Below are 16,308 nucleotides of genomic sequence, written 5' to 3'. Positions count from 1 at the left end.
AAAATTGCCCATTTCTCGGCAACTGCGCATATTACAAATTAATTTTCACATACATTCTCTCCGTATAGATTATTGCTACGAGTTTATGAAAATTACGAAGTAATATTTTAAAATATGAAAACGCTGGATGGGTTGTAAATAGCTTAATTTTACACCTTTTTTCACCTTTTAATCGAAATAGCCCGAAAACGGAATCGAAATTAAAAAAAATGGTCCCAACATTTTGTGCGCCTTTAAAGGGCGCACAATTTCAGTTATACCAGATTTGAAAAAAATAATATTTGCTTTCGAAAAATGGTACCTAACTGTCAAAATTGTAGTTTTTTGTCAATTTACGCCACTTCCGGTGCCGACAGATAACACTATTGGTAACAAAAAAAATGACAATTGAGACAACGGGGCATATGAACTTTGTTTTATACAAATCGAACAATAAATAATTAATCTAGGACTGAAAAACTGAATTAGCCAATGGGGGCCAAGGAAAATTACCGAGACAAAAAATTTTCACATTTTTGCCCAAGTCAGAGGACTCGTTATATTTGTGTAAAACACGATTAAAAAATATTCATAAATAAAAAAGTTTTTTGTAAAAATTTAAATTTTCTAAATTTAGCGCCTAATATCTGCGAAGATTTGCCGAAAATCAAAAATCAAAAGTAGCGTAGCTATGTGCCCCGTCTCCGGCTATGCCAAAATGCATCGAAAGTTAAAATCCAATGATTATTGTTAAAATTACTGCAATATTTCTAAAAACGATAGCTTCGGTGATTTCGGACATTTCGCATTGTCGCAGAACGTTCAAAATAGCTTTATCCTCTAAGTCACACCCACTTTTCCGATAAAACCGAAGAAATCGTAACGATCCGACAATCAGTTGCTGAGATCTACTCAAAACAAAAGAAGAATAATAATAATAAGAACTAGAACTGCGAAGCAGTAATGACGGGTTTCACCGGTGCCACGTTACCCTTGAACTTATGTCACTTCCGGTACCAAAATTACATTACTTCCGGTGATAATGAAAATGTTAAATTGGTTTATGAAATCAGAAATAGCATCATCACATGGTGAAAATTTTATGTAAATCCTATAATAGTTGCCACCTTTATAGACCAAAAACCTTGAAAAATGACTTGTAGAAAATCGCCTATTTCTCTGCAACCGTACAAGTTAGAAACCATTTTGAGGTATCTGTATGATCGAATGAGTTCATTCTATTTGTTGATTGGAATCAAATATCATAATTTTAAAAACATTACAAATCTGATTCATTTGAATAAAATATCTGTTTTGAAGGCTAAAAATACAGTTTTTGCCAAAATGACGTTACTTCCGGTGATAATGAAAATCTTAAATTACTTGTATGAAATCGTAAATGGCATTAGGTATCACACAATGAAAATTTCATGAAAATCGAATAATAATTGACACTTTTATTGACAAAAAACCTTAAAAAGTGACCTGTTGAAAATTGCCTATTTCTCCGCAACTGAACAAGTTAGAAACCATTTTGTGATATCTATATGATCGTAAGGGTTCATTGTATTAGTTCATTTGAATCAAATATCAAAATTTTAAACAAATAACAAATATGACTCATTTGAATAAATTACTGGTTTCGAAGGCTATAAATACAATTTTTGCCCAAATTACGTCATTTCCGGTGATATTGAAAATGTTAAATTGGTTTGACCTAGTTAAAATTGACATTACACATCAAATGGTGTCACTTTTATGAAAATCGAATAATAATTGACTCTTTTACAGGCAAACTAGCGTAAAAAGTGACTCATGCAAAATTGCCCATTTCTCGGCAACTGCGCATATTACAAATTAATTTTCACATACATTCTCTCCGTATAGATTATTGCTACGAGTTTATGAAAGTTACGAAGTAATATTTTAAAATATGAAAACGCTGGATGGGTTGTAAATAGCTTAATTTTACACCTTTTTTCACCTTTTAATCGAAATAGCCCGAAAACGGAATCGAAATTAAAAAAACTGGTTCCAACATTTTGTGCGCCTTTAAAGGGCGCACAATTTCAGTTATACCAGATTTGAAAAAAATAATATTTGCTTTCGAAAAATGGTACCTAACTGTCAAAATTGTAGTTTTTTGTCAATTTACGCCACTTCCGGTGCCGACAGATAACACTATTGGTAACAAAAAAAATGACAATTGAGACAACGGAGCATATGAACTTTGTTTTATACAAATCGAACAATAAATAATTAATCTAGGACTGAAAAACTGAATTAGCCAATTGGGGCCAAGGAAAATTACCGAGACAAAAATTTTTCACATTTTTGCCCAAGTCAGAGGACTCGTTATATTTGTGTAAAACACGACTAAAAAATATTCATAAATAAAAAAGTTTTTTGTAAAAATTTAAATTTTCTAAATTTAGCGCCTAATATCTGCGAAGATTTGCCGAAAATCAAAAATCAAAAGTAGCGTAGCTATGTGCCCCGTCTCCGGCTATGCCAAAATGCATCGAAAGTTAAAATCCAATGATTATTGTTAAAATTACTGAAATATTTCTAAAAACGATAGCTTCGGTGATTTCGGACATTTCGCATTGTCGCAGAACGTTCAAAATAGCTTTATCCTCTAAGTCACACCCACTTTTTCAGTAAAACTGAAGAAATCGTAACGATCCGACAATCAGTTGCTGAGATCTACTCAAAACAAAAGAAGAATAATAATAATAATAAGAACTAGAACTGCGAAGCAGTAATGACGGGTTTCACCGGTGCCACGTTACGCTTGAACTTATGTCACTTCCGGTACCAATGAAACCGTTAAACAGGTTTCCACATAAGCATTGCACACATGAAATAAAATGGACGCAAAAACAACCAAATCCAGCAATCAATTCATTTGCTACATGTCAGTGATCCTGTCAAAATTACATTACTTCCGGTGATAATGAAAATGTTAAATTGGTTTATGAAATCAGAAATAGCATCATCACATGTTGAAAATTTTATGTAAATCCTATAATAATTGCCACCTTTATAGACCAAAAACCTTGAAAAATGACTTGTAGAAAATCGCCTATTTCTCTGCAACCGTACAAGTTAGAAACCATTTTGAGGTATCTGTATGATCGAATGAGTTCATTCTATTTGTTGATTGGAATCAAATATCATAATTTTAAAAACATTACAAATCTGATTCATTTGAATAAAATATCTGTTTTGAAGGCTAAAAATACAGTTTTTGCCAAAATGACGTTACTTCCGGTGATAATGAAAATCTTAAATTACTTGTATGATATCGTAAATGGCATTATGTATCACACAGTGAAAATTTCATGAAAATCGAATAATAATTGACACTTTTATTGACAAAAAAACTTTAAAAAGTGACCTGTTGAAAATTGCCTATTTCTCCGCAACTGAACAAGTTAGAAACCATTTTGTGATATCTATATGATCGTAAGGGTTCATTGTATTAGTTGATTTGAATCAAATATCAAAATTTTAAACAAATAACAAATATGACTCATTTGAATAAATTACTGGTTTCGAAGGCTATAAATACAATTTTTGCCCAAATTACGTCATTTCCGGTGATATTGAAAATGTTAAATTGGTTTGACCTAGTTAAAATTGACATTACACATCAAATGGTGTCACTTTTATGAAAATCGAATAATAATTGACTCTTTTACAGGCAAACTAGCGTAAAAAGTGACTCATGCAAAATTGCCCATTTCTCGGCAACTGCGCATATTACAAATTAATTTTCACATACATTCTCTCCGTATAGATTATTGCTACGAGTTTATGAAAGTTACGAAGTAATATTTTAAAATATGAAAACGCTGGATGGTTTGTAAATAGCTTAATTTTACACCTTTTTTCACCTTTTAATCGAAATAGCCCGAAAACGGAATCGAAATTTAAAAAAATGGTCCCAACATTTTGTGCGCCTTTAAAGGGCGCACAATTTCAGTTATACCAGATTTGAAAAAAATAATATTTGCTTTCGAAAAATGGTACCTAACTGTCAAAATTGTAGTTTTTTGTCAATTTACGCCACTTCCGGTGCCGACAGATAACACTATTGGTAACAAAAAAAATGACAATTGAGACAACGGGGCATATGAACTTTGTTTTATACAAATCGAACAATAAATAATTAATCTAGGACTGAAAAACTGAATTAGCCAATGGGGGCCAAGGAAAATTACCGAGACAAAAATTTTTCACATTTTTGCCCAAGTCAGAGGACTCGTTATATTTGTGTAAAACACGATTAAAAAATATTCATAAATAAAAAAGTTTTTTGTAAAAATTTAAATTTTCTAAATTTAGCGCCTAATATCTGCGAAGATTTGCCGAAAATCAAAAATCAAAAGTAGCGTAGCTATGTGCCCCGTCTCCGGCTATGCCAAAATGCATCGAAAGTTAAAATCCAATGATTATTGTTAAAATTACTGCAATATTTCTAAAAACGATAGCTTCGGTGATTTCGGACATTTCGCATTGTCGCAGAACGTTCAAAATAGCTTTATCCTCTAAGTCACACCCACTTTTCCGATAAAACCGAAGAAATCGTAACGATCCGACAATCAGTTGCTGAGATCTACTCAAAACAAAAGAAGAATAATAATAATAAGAATAATAATTTTAACAAAAACAATAGTGTTTCACACAAGCTACGCAGTGTGAAACCCTAAAAAAGGTCTACTGTCAAAATAAGTATTATTCTCTTAGAAGCCCTGTCCAACCTCATGGGTTTTCTCCAGGTCCTCCGGTTTCATCCCTCTGCTAAAGACCCCTACGCGGAAGGAATTATTGAAATAGAATTGAACCATATATGTTAATCCCGAAATGACCTGATTTGTGTCAAGTGGATGTTAAACCCCATTTCTCTTTCTCTCTTTCTTAGAAGGAATTTTCTGCCACTATATGACCATATGTAAATTTTATACTGCTCTGTGTCAATGCATCAATAAATAACAGAAGCCCTACATCGATTTTTGATGGGGATAACGTGGGTAAGACGCTGGCTCGCTAGCCTGGAGGTCAGGTGTTCGATCCCTGCATTGGCCGAGAAAGTTCATTCCGATTTTCCGGCGTGGTTTCCCCCTTGTCAGTGAGGCAGGATGGAGGGCCTGACAAGAACACCTGTCGGATGGGACGAAAAACTGAGGTCCTGTGTACACATTGGCGTGCACGTAAAAGATCCTTGGCTGTTAGAATTCGATATAAGAGTAGGCCGTAGCGCCGCTGCCCGGGCAAAATTTCCCTCATAGCACACTGTATGGCGTATGCCGGTCTTCATTAGCCCAGGTTAGGAGCTGAACAGTAGGACGTTAAACCCCATTTCATTTCATTTCATTTTCGATTTTTAATACATTATTGCAGGGTTGATAGTATCTGGTAAGAAGTGACGAGAGATTTAAAAATGGCCAAGTTTAAATCCCAGATGCTATGGGAGAATATAGAGAAGGGAGATTTATCGGCTGTACATGGTTTATTAGATAGTGGTAATATTAATCTAGAAGAAAGAAATGAGGTTTGTTTTACTAGGCACTTTCTTGTTATTATATTTTTTATTACAGGCAGCTTATATATGGCTCTTGTACGTGTTTGCAACATTTTCCCAGACTAGAAAGAAAATTCACAAGCTAAAAAAAGATTTTCTTGTTGTGAATAGAGAATATGACGTTCATATGATAACAAAATAATTGGGTCTTAAAATTAACACAATGCAGACATGATTTATATACGAAGTAATGAAGAGTCTGATATTCTTTAAAACAAAATGCAAGCATTTACACATGTAAATAAGCAATCAAAAATGTGAGGGGGGTTGGTGGTCGAATGGTTAGCACTTGCGCACTATATCATAAGGTCTGTCTTTGAGTCTACTGGTGTGGTTCCGATTCACCGGTTGTACGTGACAAGGAGTAGGGTCGCCTGTCCAACCTTATGGGTTTTCTCAGGGTCCACTGGTTTCCTCCCACTGCTAAATATCCCTATGCGAAAACAAATTATTGAAATAAATTTTAACCATATGTTAGTCCCAAAATGACCTAGTTTGTGTCAAATGGCTGTTAAACCCATCTCTCTCTCTCTCTCTCTCTCTCTCTCTCTCTCTCTCTCAAATATTTGATGCTTTTTTTTTAGACAGGACAGACATTCTTAATGGTAGCGTGTGATAATGGTGAATTAAATATTGTCAGAGAATTGTTAGAGGCAGGGGTAGACCCTAATGCTGTAGATAATGTAAGTACTTACTGAATAGTTTAAAGATGAATTATGCAAGAACTAAATCTGCCTAATGCAGGTCTTTCATTTGACCTCAAATATTATCTAAATTATTAATTAGACATTAATTAACATGTCAAGCCAATAATCACCTCCATAGACCATCGGATGCTTTTGATTTTCAATGGATTTAAACACGATTGCTGGTTAATAATTTACCGGTAATTGAAAAATGAATAATCTATACTTTTTTATTATTGTAACAATGATTGCAATGACAATCAAGACTACACTGTTCTTCAAACGGCGATAACTCTGCTCAGAATGAAGTAATTTGTTTGAAATATTCTATATATTGCCTATACGTTATCTATGTTTTAAAACTATTATAGCGAGAACTTTCAGCTCTTTATCTAAATCTTACATAAAGCATCTTTAAAGACAGGAATAAAATAAAAAGTCACCTTGAAATTTAGTCTACTAATTGCCTGTCATCAGGGCTCATGCTGTCAGTAGCCAAAGTTGCAATTTGCAATACAAAATATGAAAGTGGCGATTAAGTTTGATTTTGACGATAATTTTGGCGATAAAATTTTGGGATACTAGCGGAAAAAAATATAAACATTTTTTTGTATAAAAATTGTTAACCATCTTGGTGGGGAAAAAATGAGAGCCTGCCTGCCATCCTTTACAAAGATATGCTAGATCAAACTTGATGTTATTGATATAAAAGATAACCTAAAACATGATTTGTTGTTACAATGATATGCTAGATCAAACTTGATGTTATTGATATAAAAGATAACCTAAAACATGATTTGTTGTTACAATGATATGCTAGATCAAACTTGATGTTATTGATATAAAAGATAACCTAAAACATGATTTGTTGTTACAATGATATGCTAGATCAAACTTGATGTTATTAGTATAAAAGATAACCTAAAACATGATTTGTTGTTACAATGATATGCTAGATCAAATTTGATGTTATTGATATAAAAGATAACCTAAAACATGATTTGTTGTTACAATGATATGCTAGATCAAATTTGATGTTATTGATATAAAAGATAACCTAAAACATGATTTGTTGTTACAATGATATGCTAGATCAAACTTGATGTTATTGATATAAAAGATAACCTAAAACATGATTTGTTGTTACGATGATATGCTAGATCAAACTTGATGTTATTGATATAAAAGATAACCTAAAGCATGATTTGTTACAGTAATAAGATTGTAAGATATTTATTAAACATCCATTATGCAATAGTTAAATCTGCCTATTGCAGGTCTTTCTTTATGTTATGTAAACTATTAATTAGACATTAATTAACTTATCCAGGCCTTAATCAACTCTCGATGGCATAAGATTTCTCCGATATTTAAATAGATTAGAATGGTTCAGCGATACTTTGATTTAATCAAATATGGAGGACCGGGACTTAGCTTCGATCAACCAGTACGGTGGTTGAAATTATTGTACACGTCTTGTCAAACCTTAAAAAGCTAATATCTTTGCTTGCAATAGAGTAATTTGAATGAAATTTTCAAATTATTCATTTTACATCATCTACTTTCGAACTATTATAGCAAGAATGGCTAGTTCTTTATCTAAATCTTACATAATGTATCTTTAACAAATATAGATAAAAGGATAATATGCCCTCTATCTGAGACATTTTATATAATTTTATATTTTTTCAGGATAACTGGAGTGCCTTATTATGTGCGGCTAAAGAAGGCCACCTTGAGATAGTTATTGAGTTACTGGAAAGAGATGCAGCCATTGAACACAGAGATATGGTAAGCTTCGTGTCTATTTGTGATTTTTATAACAGTTGGAATTCTACATGTAGGAAAAAGATTTTTGTTATATACATGTCCGAATTACAACATCAATCAGCGGTCCTGTCACACAATTTGCAACGAAATTAACATTGTATAATCGGGCCTTCAATCAGAGGGTGTTAACTGACAAGCAATCAGTTACCAGTGAGTTCGGTATTTCATTTGGGTCTCTCATGTCAAATACAACAACATTATTATAAATTACCGAGATGATCCATATGAATATCATGATATAAGAAAAGGTAAGAAACGATTTTACTCAAAATCTAAATTGAAAGCCATCAACAGAATGACGCACAATTGGTTTGTACGCGCCCGAAGTAAAAACGTAAAAACTTTATGTAATAAAATTTTGAATACAGAAAGGTTTATCAATATCAAATTTTAAGTTCTGGGTATTCGAAGGTGTATTGAAATAATACTTCCAGTATTGAGTATTCCGCCATGCTGTATAATCCGGCGTATTGTATCAATCGCGTACGATGTCAGAAGTGGCTTTATTCAATATCCGCTTCCACCGAAATGAATTGGGTGACATTTAAAGTAGATGTATATTGTCACAGCGGAGATTTGTCGCTGAGTAACACAGAGTAAGAATATAGTTCCAATCTTTTGGCGCGTTTCTGACCACGTGACTTACCGTTAAGCGCCCCGTGGAGTGATTTACGGCACTGTGCTCTATGAATGATTGATTGAGAATAACTGAAGCTGCAATTAATGTGTAAAAGCTCATCGTATGACGTATATAATTTAAAGTTTGGATTTGATAGCAGCCAATAATTGATGGATTACATCTAAGTTATAGACGAAGATGTAATGATACGTTTTAAAAAATTGTAAGTTGTTCATTGTTGCATACATTTTGGCCGACGTTATACGAATGTACAGTGCGTAAGAAAAAAATCCTTACCGATACAGAATGCTGGTAAATGTTTTCCCGAGATTACCTAACTCATTTTGTTGTTATTCAAACCGGCCTGTACATTATACATGTACACGTTTTCGCGGCAGCATTACTGTATTACAACTCCTTCAATTAATTATAGACAATATTATTTCGACCCTAGCTTCTCGCGAATTCCTTGCGGGAAGCATGGCAAAACACGATGTAACGTATCTGGGGAAATTCAACGGCTCGTCCAATAAATGAACGACATAGATAAGTGCACAGGTAGTCCATTTGTAAACGCATCTCTTAGAAACTAAAGCCATTGACATTAATCTAAACCATAGTACTAATTAAACCATTTTTGTTATTCTTCAACGATTTTTATCAATTATCGAACAGGGTTTTGAAATTAAACGGTATGAATAGTAACCAACACTAAAAAACCCATATTAAACGATACCATATTTGTAGTGGCACTATATATATATATATATATATATATATATATATATATATATATATATATATATATATATATATATATATATATATATATATGGAACTGAATGAATTGTAAATATAGCCTTAAATATTCAGGCGTTAATTTTAAACTTGACTTGTGGCGTTAATGTAAAGTTTCAATCGCTAAATCTATTTGTTAAGGCCAGCTCAATTTTTGTCAAGGTCGTTAAGATGTAAATAAGGTTAAGGCATGCGATTGTTCACGAGATTGTAGGTTAGGGTTAGGGTAAGCATTGGGGCTAGGTCCAGGGTTAGGATTGGGATTAGCGCTAGCCCTGTTTACATCTCGTGAGCTATGACGAAAAATTGAGCTGGGGTAAGCATTGGGGCTAGGTCCAGGGTTAGCGTTCCCCATGTTTAAATCGTGACCTATGACGAAAAATTGAGCAGGCCTTATCATTTAGCACTAACCAGTTTCAATTAACTAATTGAATTAATGTAAAGTTATTTTTGTGTTATAGTGTGGTTGGACACCATTAATGTGGGCGAGTTATAAAGGAAGAGTTATAGTTGTACAAGAATTATTAGAAAAGGGAGCTAACCCTAATGCTGAAGCTGAGGTTAGTATATAATCCAGTATATTTTACATCTGAACTACCGTTTGTTTTTACTGTGTTAAGTTGACTCTAGTCTAAAAATTTCCAAATTAAATCAATCTAATTAAAACACAGATCTTATTTCATATTGTTTTTTTATAGTTCACAATTTCGTTTTACTTGTCTTTACTTAACTAGGATCTGTAAGAGTTGTTATATAACCCTTGTTCTAGTTAATGTGAGGGATTAGCCAATGAAATGGTCTGTTGCAGTGAATACTTGGTGTGCGATGCACGGAACTGTGGGTATCTTACTTTAACATCAACACTGATCGGTTAATCAAATGTCTGAAGTCATAGGGTCAAAAGCTGCTCGTACGACCGCTGACGTCACCTTCAGTAAAATTGGTCAGATCTTCATATAGTAGATGCCATCGAAAATATATATAAGATCGAAACGAAATATATTTTAATCAGATTGGGTGTTGTTTTAACAACACTGGTGTTATATCCAATACGAGAGGTTATATAGATTTATTTTAATAACTAGTAAATTATTAAATTACAGCACAATATGACAAGTTTAGCTTGGGCAAGTGGTCGAGGTCATATAGATATAGTAATAATGTTGTTAGAAAAAGGTGCAAAAGCCAATGCTGCTGACAAGGTGAGTATTACAAAATAAATAAAATACTGTTTAACGTCCTACTGTTCAGCTCTGACTGGGCTATTGAAGATGAGCATATGCCATACAGTGTGCTATGAGGACATTTTGCCTGAGCAGCGGCACTACGGCCTGCTCTTGTTTCCAATTCCAACTGTACACTAATACAGGATCATGGTTTTTCAGGTGTAGGGTCGCCTACCCAACCTCGTGGGTTTTCTCCAGGTCATCCACTGCACAAAACCCCTATGCGCAAGCTAATTATTGAAGTAAATTTGAACTATATGTTAGTCCCGAAATGACCTGGTTTGTGTCGAGTGGAGGTTAAACCTCATCTCTCTCTCTTTCTCTGTCTATAATTGAACTGATTGACTTTCAGTATGGAACTACACCATTGATATGGGCAGCTAGAAAAGGGATAGTGGAGATAGTAGAAGCGCTGTTAGCAGAAGGTGCAAATGCTGATTCATCAGGAATGGTATGATATATTATTTGGTTGATTATTAATATATAAACTACATTTATTAACAAAACAAGACCATAATCAATCGGATACCGGAGATTTTAACTAAATTAGAACGGTTTGCTATTTAAAAATTTAATTTAAAAATGGGAAAGCGAGGGGTCCTCTGGTTTCCTCCCACTGCTAAAGACCCCCTATGCGCAAGCAAACTATTGATATAAAATTGAACCATGTGTTAGTCCTGAAATGACCTAGTTTGTGTCAGGTGGATGTTAAATCCTATTTCTCTCTCTCTGTGCAACTTTTGATTAATAAATAGAATTGACCAATAACTGTGATAACTTTTTTACCAGATTTTCCAATTTAATCAGGAATGATAAAATGTTGGCAAGTTACAGTCATAAAAAAAGGCCACCACAGACAAATCATTATGAGCCATTCTTGTCCTCTGAATACTTAAATAGGCAGATATTCAGAAAGTTGGATGATTTTGTAGTTGTACCATTCAGAAGTCAATTGTAGATGGGCTGACACTATATTCCCAACTCAGATTATAATTGTTTGTGTATGTATACAAGAGTAGCTATTGATTTCTAGCTTTCTTGTATACATACATGTGTTGACTGTTGTTAGAATTTTTTATGTTTGCTCCTAGACAATAAGTTAATTGTTGATTACTCTATTAATAAGAATGATTTTTTTTTTTTGGACAGAATTCATGGACACCATTACTAGTGGCAACTAAAGGTGGTTATACAGAAGTTGTACAAGCTCTACTTAAATATGATCCTAATGTTAATGCTGTTGATACGGTAAATATTATATGTAATTTTAACAATGATGATAACGTAAATATATTAATACTGTTGATCAGGTAAATATGATGTTAATACTGTACATCAGGTAAATATGATATTGATGTTAAAACATAAGATAAAGTTAATAATAAGATAATTTGTCATCAACTTGGGTCCTGATCAAGTCATGATTATTAGATTGCTTGAAGGAATTTTAGCAGAAAGACGGTATACCTGTTTTTTGCAACAGTGTTATTTGTTTACCATTGTTTAACAAGATGTATTTCTTTACAATTAATTTCAGTATTGTAAAGGAATAAGAAAGGATTCTTAGTGATATCCTTTCAGCCTTTTTGATGTAAAATTGTGAGGATTCAGAATTATATTTACCGAAAAATTTAGGATATTGTAGAAAAAAAAGAGAGAAACAACTTTACATGATTATTTAAAGATATTTATATAATGAACAGGTTGATTTGTTTTATTATAGGATATGTTGCTATAGTGATCAGGTTGTTTTGTTTTTATTTACAGGATGGTTTGACAGCTCTAGCTATAGCCGCTAAAGAAGGATATGTTGCTATAGTGGGAGATCTTATTGCTCAAGGTGCATATGTTAATATGGCTGACAGGGTATGTCAAATTCACTAATCCACAAATTTAAAAAGAAAATAAGAAAAGTAATGTAATTTTAAATCTAGCTGTCAGAATCAATCTATTAGATACATTTACTTACACTGTAATCAGGGTATCATTTAATCTTGTATATTTAGCATTAATTTCTTTCACATTCAAAATCAAATCTTTATTTAAAAGTTTGTAAAAATCGTTTAAAATCACCAAAAATCATCTAATTTGTACTTGTGTCCAAGTTAAAGTTGACCATTCTATTTTAATAATGGGTGTCAAATTTACCAGTGTTTAATTTCTCGATCACTGTTAAAAAATAAACAACCCAATTGATTATTGATTTATAATGATTAATTTTTGAACTGTGGTCTGGAAATTAAATACTTGTAAATTAAACACTCATTATTAAAATTAAACTAGACACAAGTAGAAATTAGATGATTTTGAGTGATTTTAAATAATTTTTGCCAATTTTTAACAAAGATTTGATATTAAAGGAATGTGAAAAAAATAAATGCTAGGTACACAAGATTAAATGATACCCATGTTACAGTGATACATGACCTGCATGTAATTGTGTTCAGTTGAAGTTTTAAAAATATTTCTATCTCTCTTATCTTCAGGCAGGAGACACAATATTAATACATGCTGTAAAAGGAGGCCATATTGAAGTTGTTAGTGCATTATTAAGTCGACATGTTGATATAGATGTACAAGGATCTGTAAGTATTCATTATTAAAGACAGCTATGTTTTTTATTTTCTAGGTCTTCCCGGCCAAATTTGTCACTTATCATTTTACTACATACCGGTAATTACGGAGTTGTTATATAACCCGTGTTCTGATTGATGTGAGGGATTAGCCAATGAAACGGTCTGATATGGCGAGTTCTTGGCATGTGGTGCACGGAACTGTGCATATCCCACTACAAACATCAACGCAGATTGGTTAATAAAATGTCTGATGTCATAGGGTCAAAAGCCGCTCATAGGACCTCTGACGCGACCTTCCACTACATCTGGTCAGATTTTCATGGTGTAGGCTATCGAAAGTATAAAAAAACTAAATGAAATATAGATCTGTATTTTAATCAGATTAAGATTCAAGTCACAAACAAAGAGTTTTATAAATCGGGATTTGATTAAACATCGTTGACTTAATGAAGGATTGTGAAATTCTTGTATCTGGGTTGGGATTCTATTGCAAACCAAAGGAATTGATTCTGAATATAGAATGAGATTGACAGCCATCAGATACTCCGTAAGTATACAGTCAAGTGAAGTTTGGTTAGACCATGAATCGTTTTTGTTCGGGGGGATAGTATGAAAGTAAAGTGTTGATTTTGACATGTTCGACAGTCTTACATTATGACATTTATATTTACAGGAAGGTAAAACAGCGTTATATTGGGCTGTAGAAAAAGATCATACACAAATTGTTAAGAAAATATTAGATCAAGATCCAGATTTAGAAGTTTGTACTAAGGTCAGTTATAAAAATTGTTGAAAGGGACGATAAACTAATCAGGCTCAGACTTAAGGTAGAGGGGGGGGGGGGCGATGGTTGACCCACCATGAGACAAAGTAAGTGCCCCTGAGACCAAGTAAGTGCCCCTAAGGTTCACAATTCAGTAACAATCATAATATGGCATGAACTTTATGTCAGCTTGAATAAAACTTCTTTCCGGCGAGATAACGATCGGCGAACATATTTTGTTGACATTCATTGTTGGGTGGGATTGTTGATGGCGTCCTTAATTTGGAACCGCTCCCCCTCCCTCCCCCATTCTAGATCTGCTACTGAAGCAAATGATCTATGAATAGATATTAAAATATGTACTGTTTTATGTATAATAATATTTATAGTCTAAAGGGAAACTATGTCAAAACTCAGTTGTCATTGTATTTCTGGTAATTGATACCATTACAAATGTCAGCATAGTTCCCTGACTAATCTGACTAATCAATATCAAGGGAGAAATGAACAAGAGAATATTTACTAATAATTTATCTCTAATATAACACAAGATATATTAAAGAAACGTTATGTAAGATTTAGATAAAGACCTGGCTATTCTTGCTATAATAGTTCAAAAATAGATAATGTAAAATGAATTTATTAAAAATTTCATTCAAGTTGCTCCATTGCAAATGAAGATATTAGCTTTTAAAGGTTTGACAACATGTGTGCATTAATTGCAACCACCGCACTGGTTGTTCGAAGCTTAGCCTCCCTTCACTATTTTAGATTAAATCATAATATGGCTGAACCATTCTAATGTACTTAATATCAGAGATATCCAATAGCATCGAGAGTTGATTATGATCTTGTAATGTTAATAAAAGTCTAATTAATAGTTTATATAACAATAATAACATTATAGGCCTATAAAAAGACCTGCAATAGGCAGATTTAGCTCTTGTATAATGTATTTTTAAAAAGGAGATATTGATTCACACATTTAATTTAAGAAGTTTTGTTGATGATTTTATTGTTATAGGATAATGATACAGCTTTATTACGAGCTGTTAGAAGTAGAAATGAAGAATCTGTTAAACTGTTGATGGAGAAAGGAGCTAAAGTATCCGCTGCAGATAAGGTAAATATTGGTGGAATACATTGTCTGAATGTCATGCTGGGGATGCTTATTGACAAGATTGCAAGAAAGTGACAGGGTATAAGGTCCGTCAGTTCCAATAACTGAAATGGTGTGAATAGAATTGAGCTTCAGCTGAGATATTTTTTTACTCAATCGGTGCATTCATTGTGGCCGAAAATCTTCTTGTTCAATCACTTATCACTATTGGTTTGATTGCGAATGTTGAAATGCTGAATCAAGTGTCCACGGAGTGAGAATATATTCCACAGCTGAAAGATTCTCACCATGGTTGATTATGTCATGATTATGTCATGCGCTATGAGCACGATTTGTGGATTTGGTGCTATATAAATGGACATATTATTATTATTATTATTATGATTATTTTGATTCGCACATTTCAAACTGTACACAGAAAGATATTTCTCTTTAATATTTGTCTTGCTGGCAGTTACGCTCAGATATGTCACCCTTGCTATCATTTCTTTTTTGTTGTCATCATCATCATCATCATCAAGTTTTGACAGCATCATTAGTGTTTGTTCATTATCATTGGTGTGTTTTGTCATTATCATTGATGTTTTGTCATTATCATTGGTGTTTTGGTGTTTTGTCATTATCATTGGTGTTTTGTCATTACCATCAAGTTTTGAAATCATTGTCAGCTTTAGACAACCACAAATGTTAATTTTCCAAGAGTTTCAAGTAGTAATCTTGTTTTTCCAGGATTTTTCAGTACTGGAAATCACTTTTTCATTTTTCCAGGATTTGTCTATTTGAAATAATCATGATGCATTGACTATGTGGTGCATGTTTCATATACATCATTTCACTTGTATAATAATCAGATATTTACTTTTATTTTATTTCTAGAGGGGTGATACCCCACTTCATATTGCTATTAGAGCCAGAAGTAAAAGAATAACAGAATTATTACTTAGAAATCCTAGAAATAGTCGACTGTTGTATCGACCAAATAAATCTGAAGAAACTCCGTACAAGATGGATTCCTGTTATCAACGAAGTATACTAACACAGATCTTTGGTCATCGTAAGTACCGGTAGAATGTGACTTGAACTTCCAGAAATATAATCTGTCGTACTGTTTAAGTTGTATCCCT

General features: G+C 33.0%; 1 protein-coding gene across 5 annotated transcripts in view; it reads left to right on the top strand.

The window, feature by feature from the left end:
• Window positions 1-16,308, top strand: part of LOC126829751 (kinase D-interacting substrate of 220 kDa) — a 33,260-nt gene that overhangs the window by 1,912 nt on the left and 15,040 nt on the right. For all 5 annotated transcript variants that reach the window (XM_050559867.2, XM_056102757.1, XM_050559865.2 and 2 more), the window contains 12 exons: window positions 5,386-5,536; window positions 6,151-6,249; window positions 7,945-8,043; window positions 9,961-10,059; window positions 10,603-10,701; window positions 11,078-11,176; window positions 11,875-11,973; window positions 12,493-12,591; window positions 13,212-13,310; window positions 13,975-14,073; window positions 15,089-15,187; window positions 16,061-16,238. In XM_050559867.2, coding sequence (XP_050415824.2) covers window positions 5,426-5,536; window positions 6,151-6,249; window positions 7,945-8,043; window positions 9,961-10,059; window positions 10,603-10,701; window positions 11,078-11,176; window positions 11,875-11,973; window positions 12,493-12,591; window positions 13,212-13,310; window positions 13,975-14,073; window positions 15,089-15,187; window positions 16,061-16,238 — 1,279 coding nt within the window. In that variant the 5' untranslated portion in view covers window positions 5,386-5,425. The remainder of the gene's footprint in view (window positions 1-5,385; window positions 5,537-6,150; window positions 6,250-7,944; window positions 8,044-9,960; window positions 10,060-10,602; window positions 10,702-11,077; window positions 11,177-11,874; window positions 11,974-12,492; window positions 12,592-13,211; window positions 13,311-13,974; window positions 14,074-15,088; window positions 15,188-16,060; window positions 16,239-16,308) is intronic.

This window comes from Patella vulgata, chromosome 8 (genome assembly GCF_932274485.2).
Source record: "Patella vulgata chromosome 8, xgPatVulg1.2, whole genome shotgun sequence".
Lineage (NCBI taxonomy): Eukaryota > Metazoa > Mollusca > Gastropoda > Patellidae > Patella > Patella vulgata.
The sequence above is the reverse complement of the archived record's forward strand: the minus strand, read 5'-3'. Positions and strand labels throughout refer to the sequence as shown.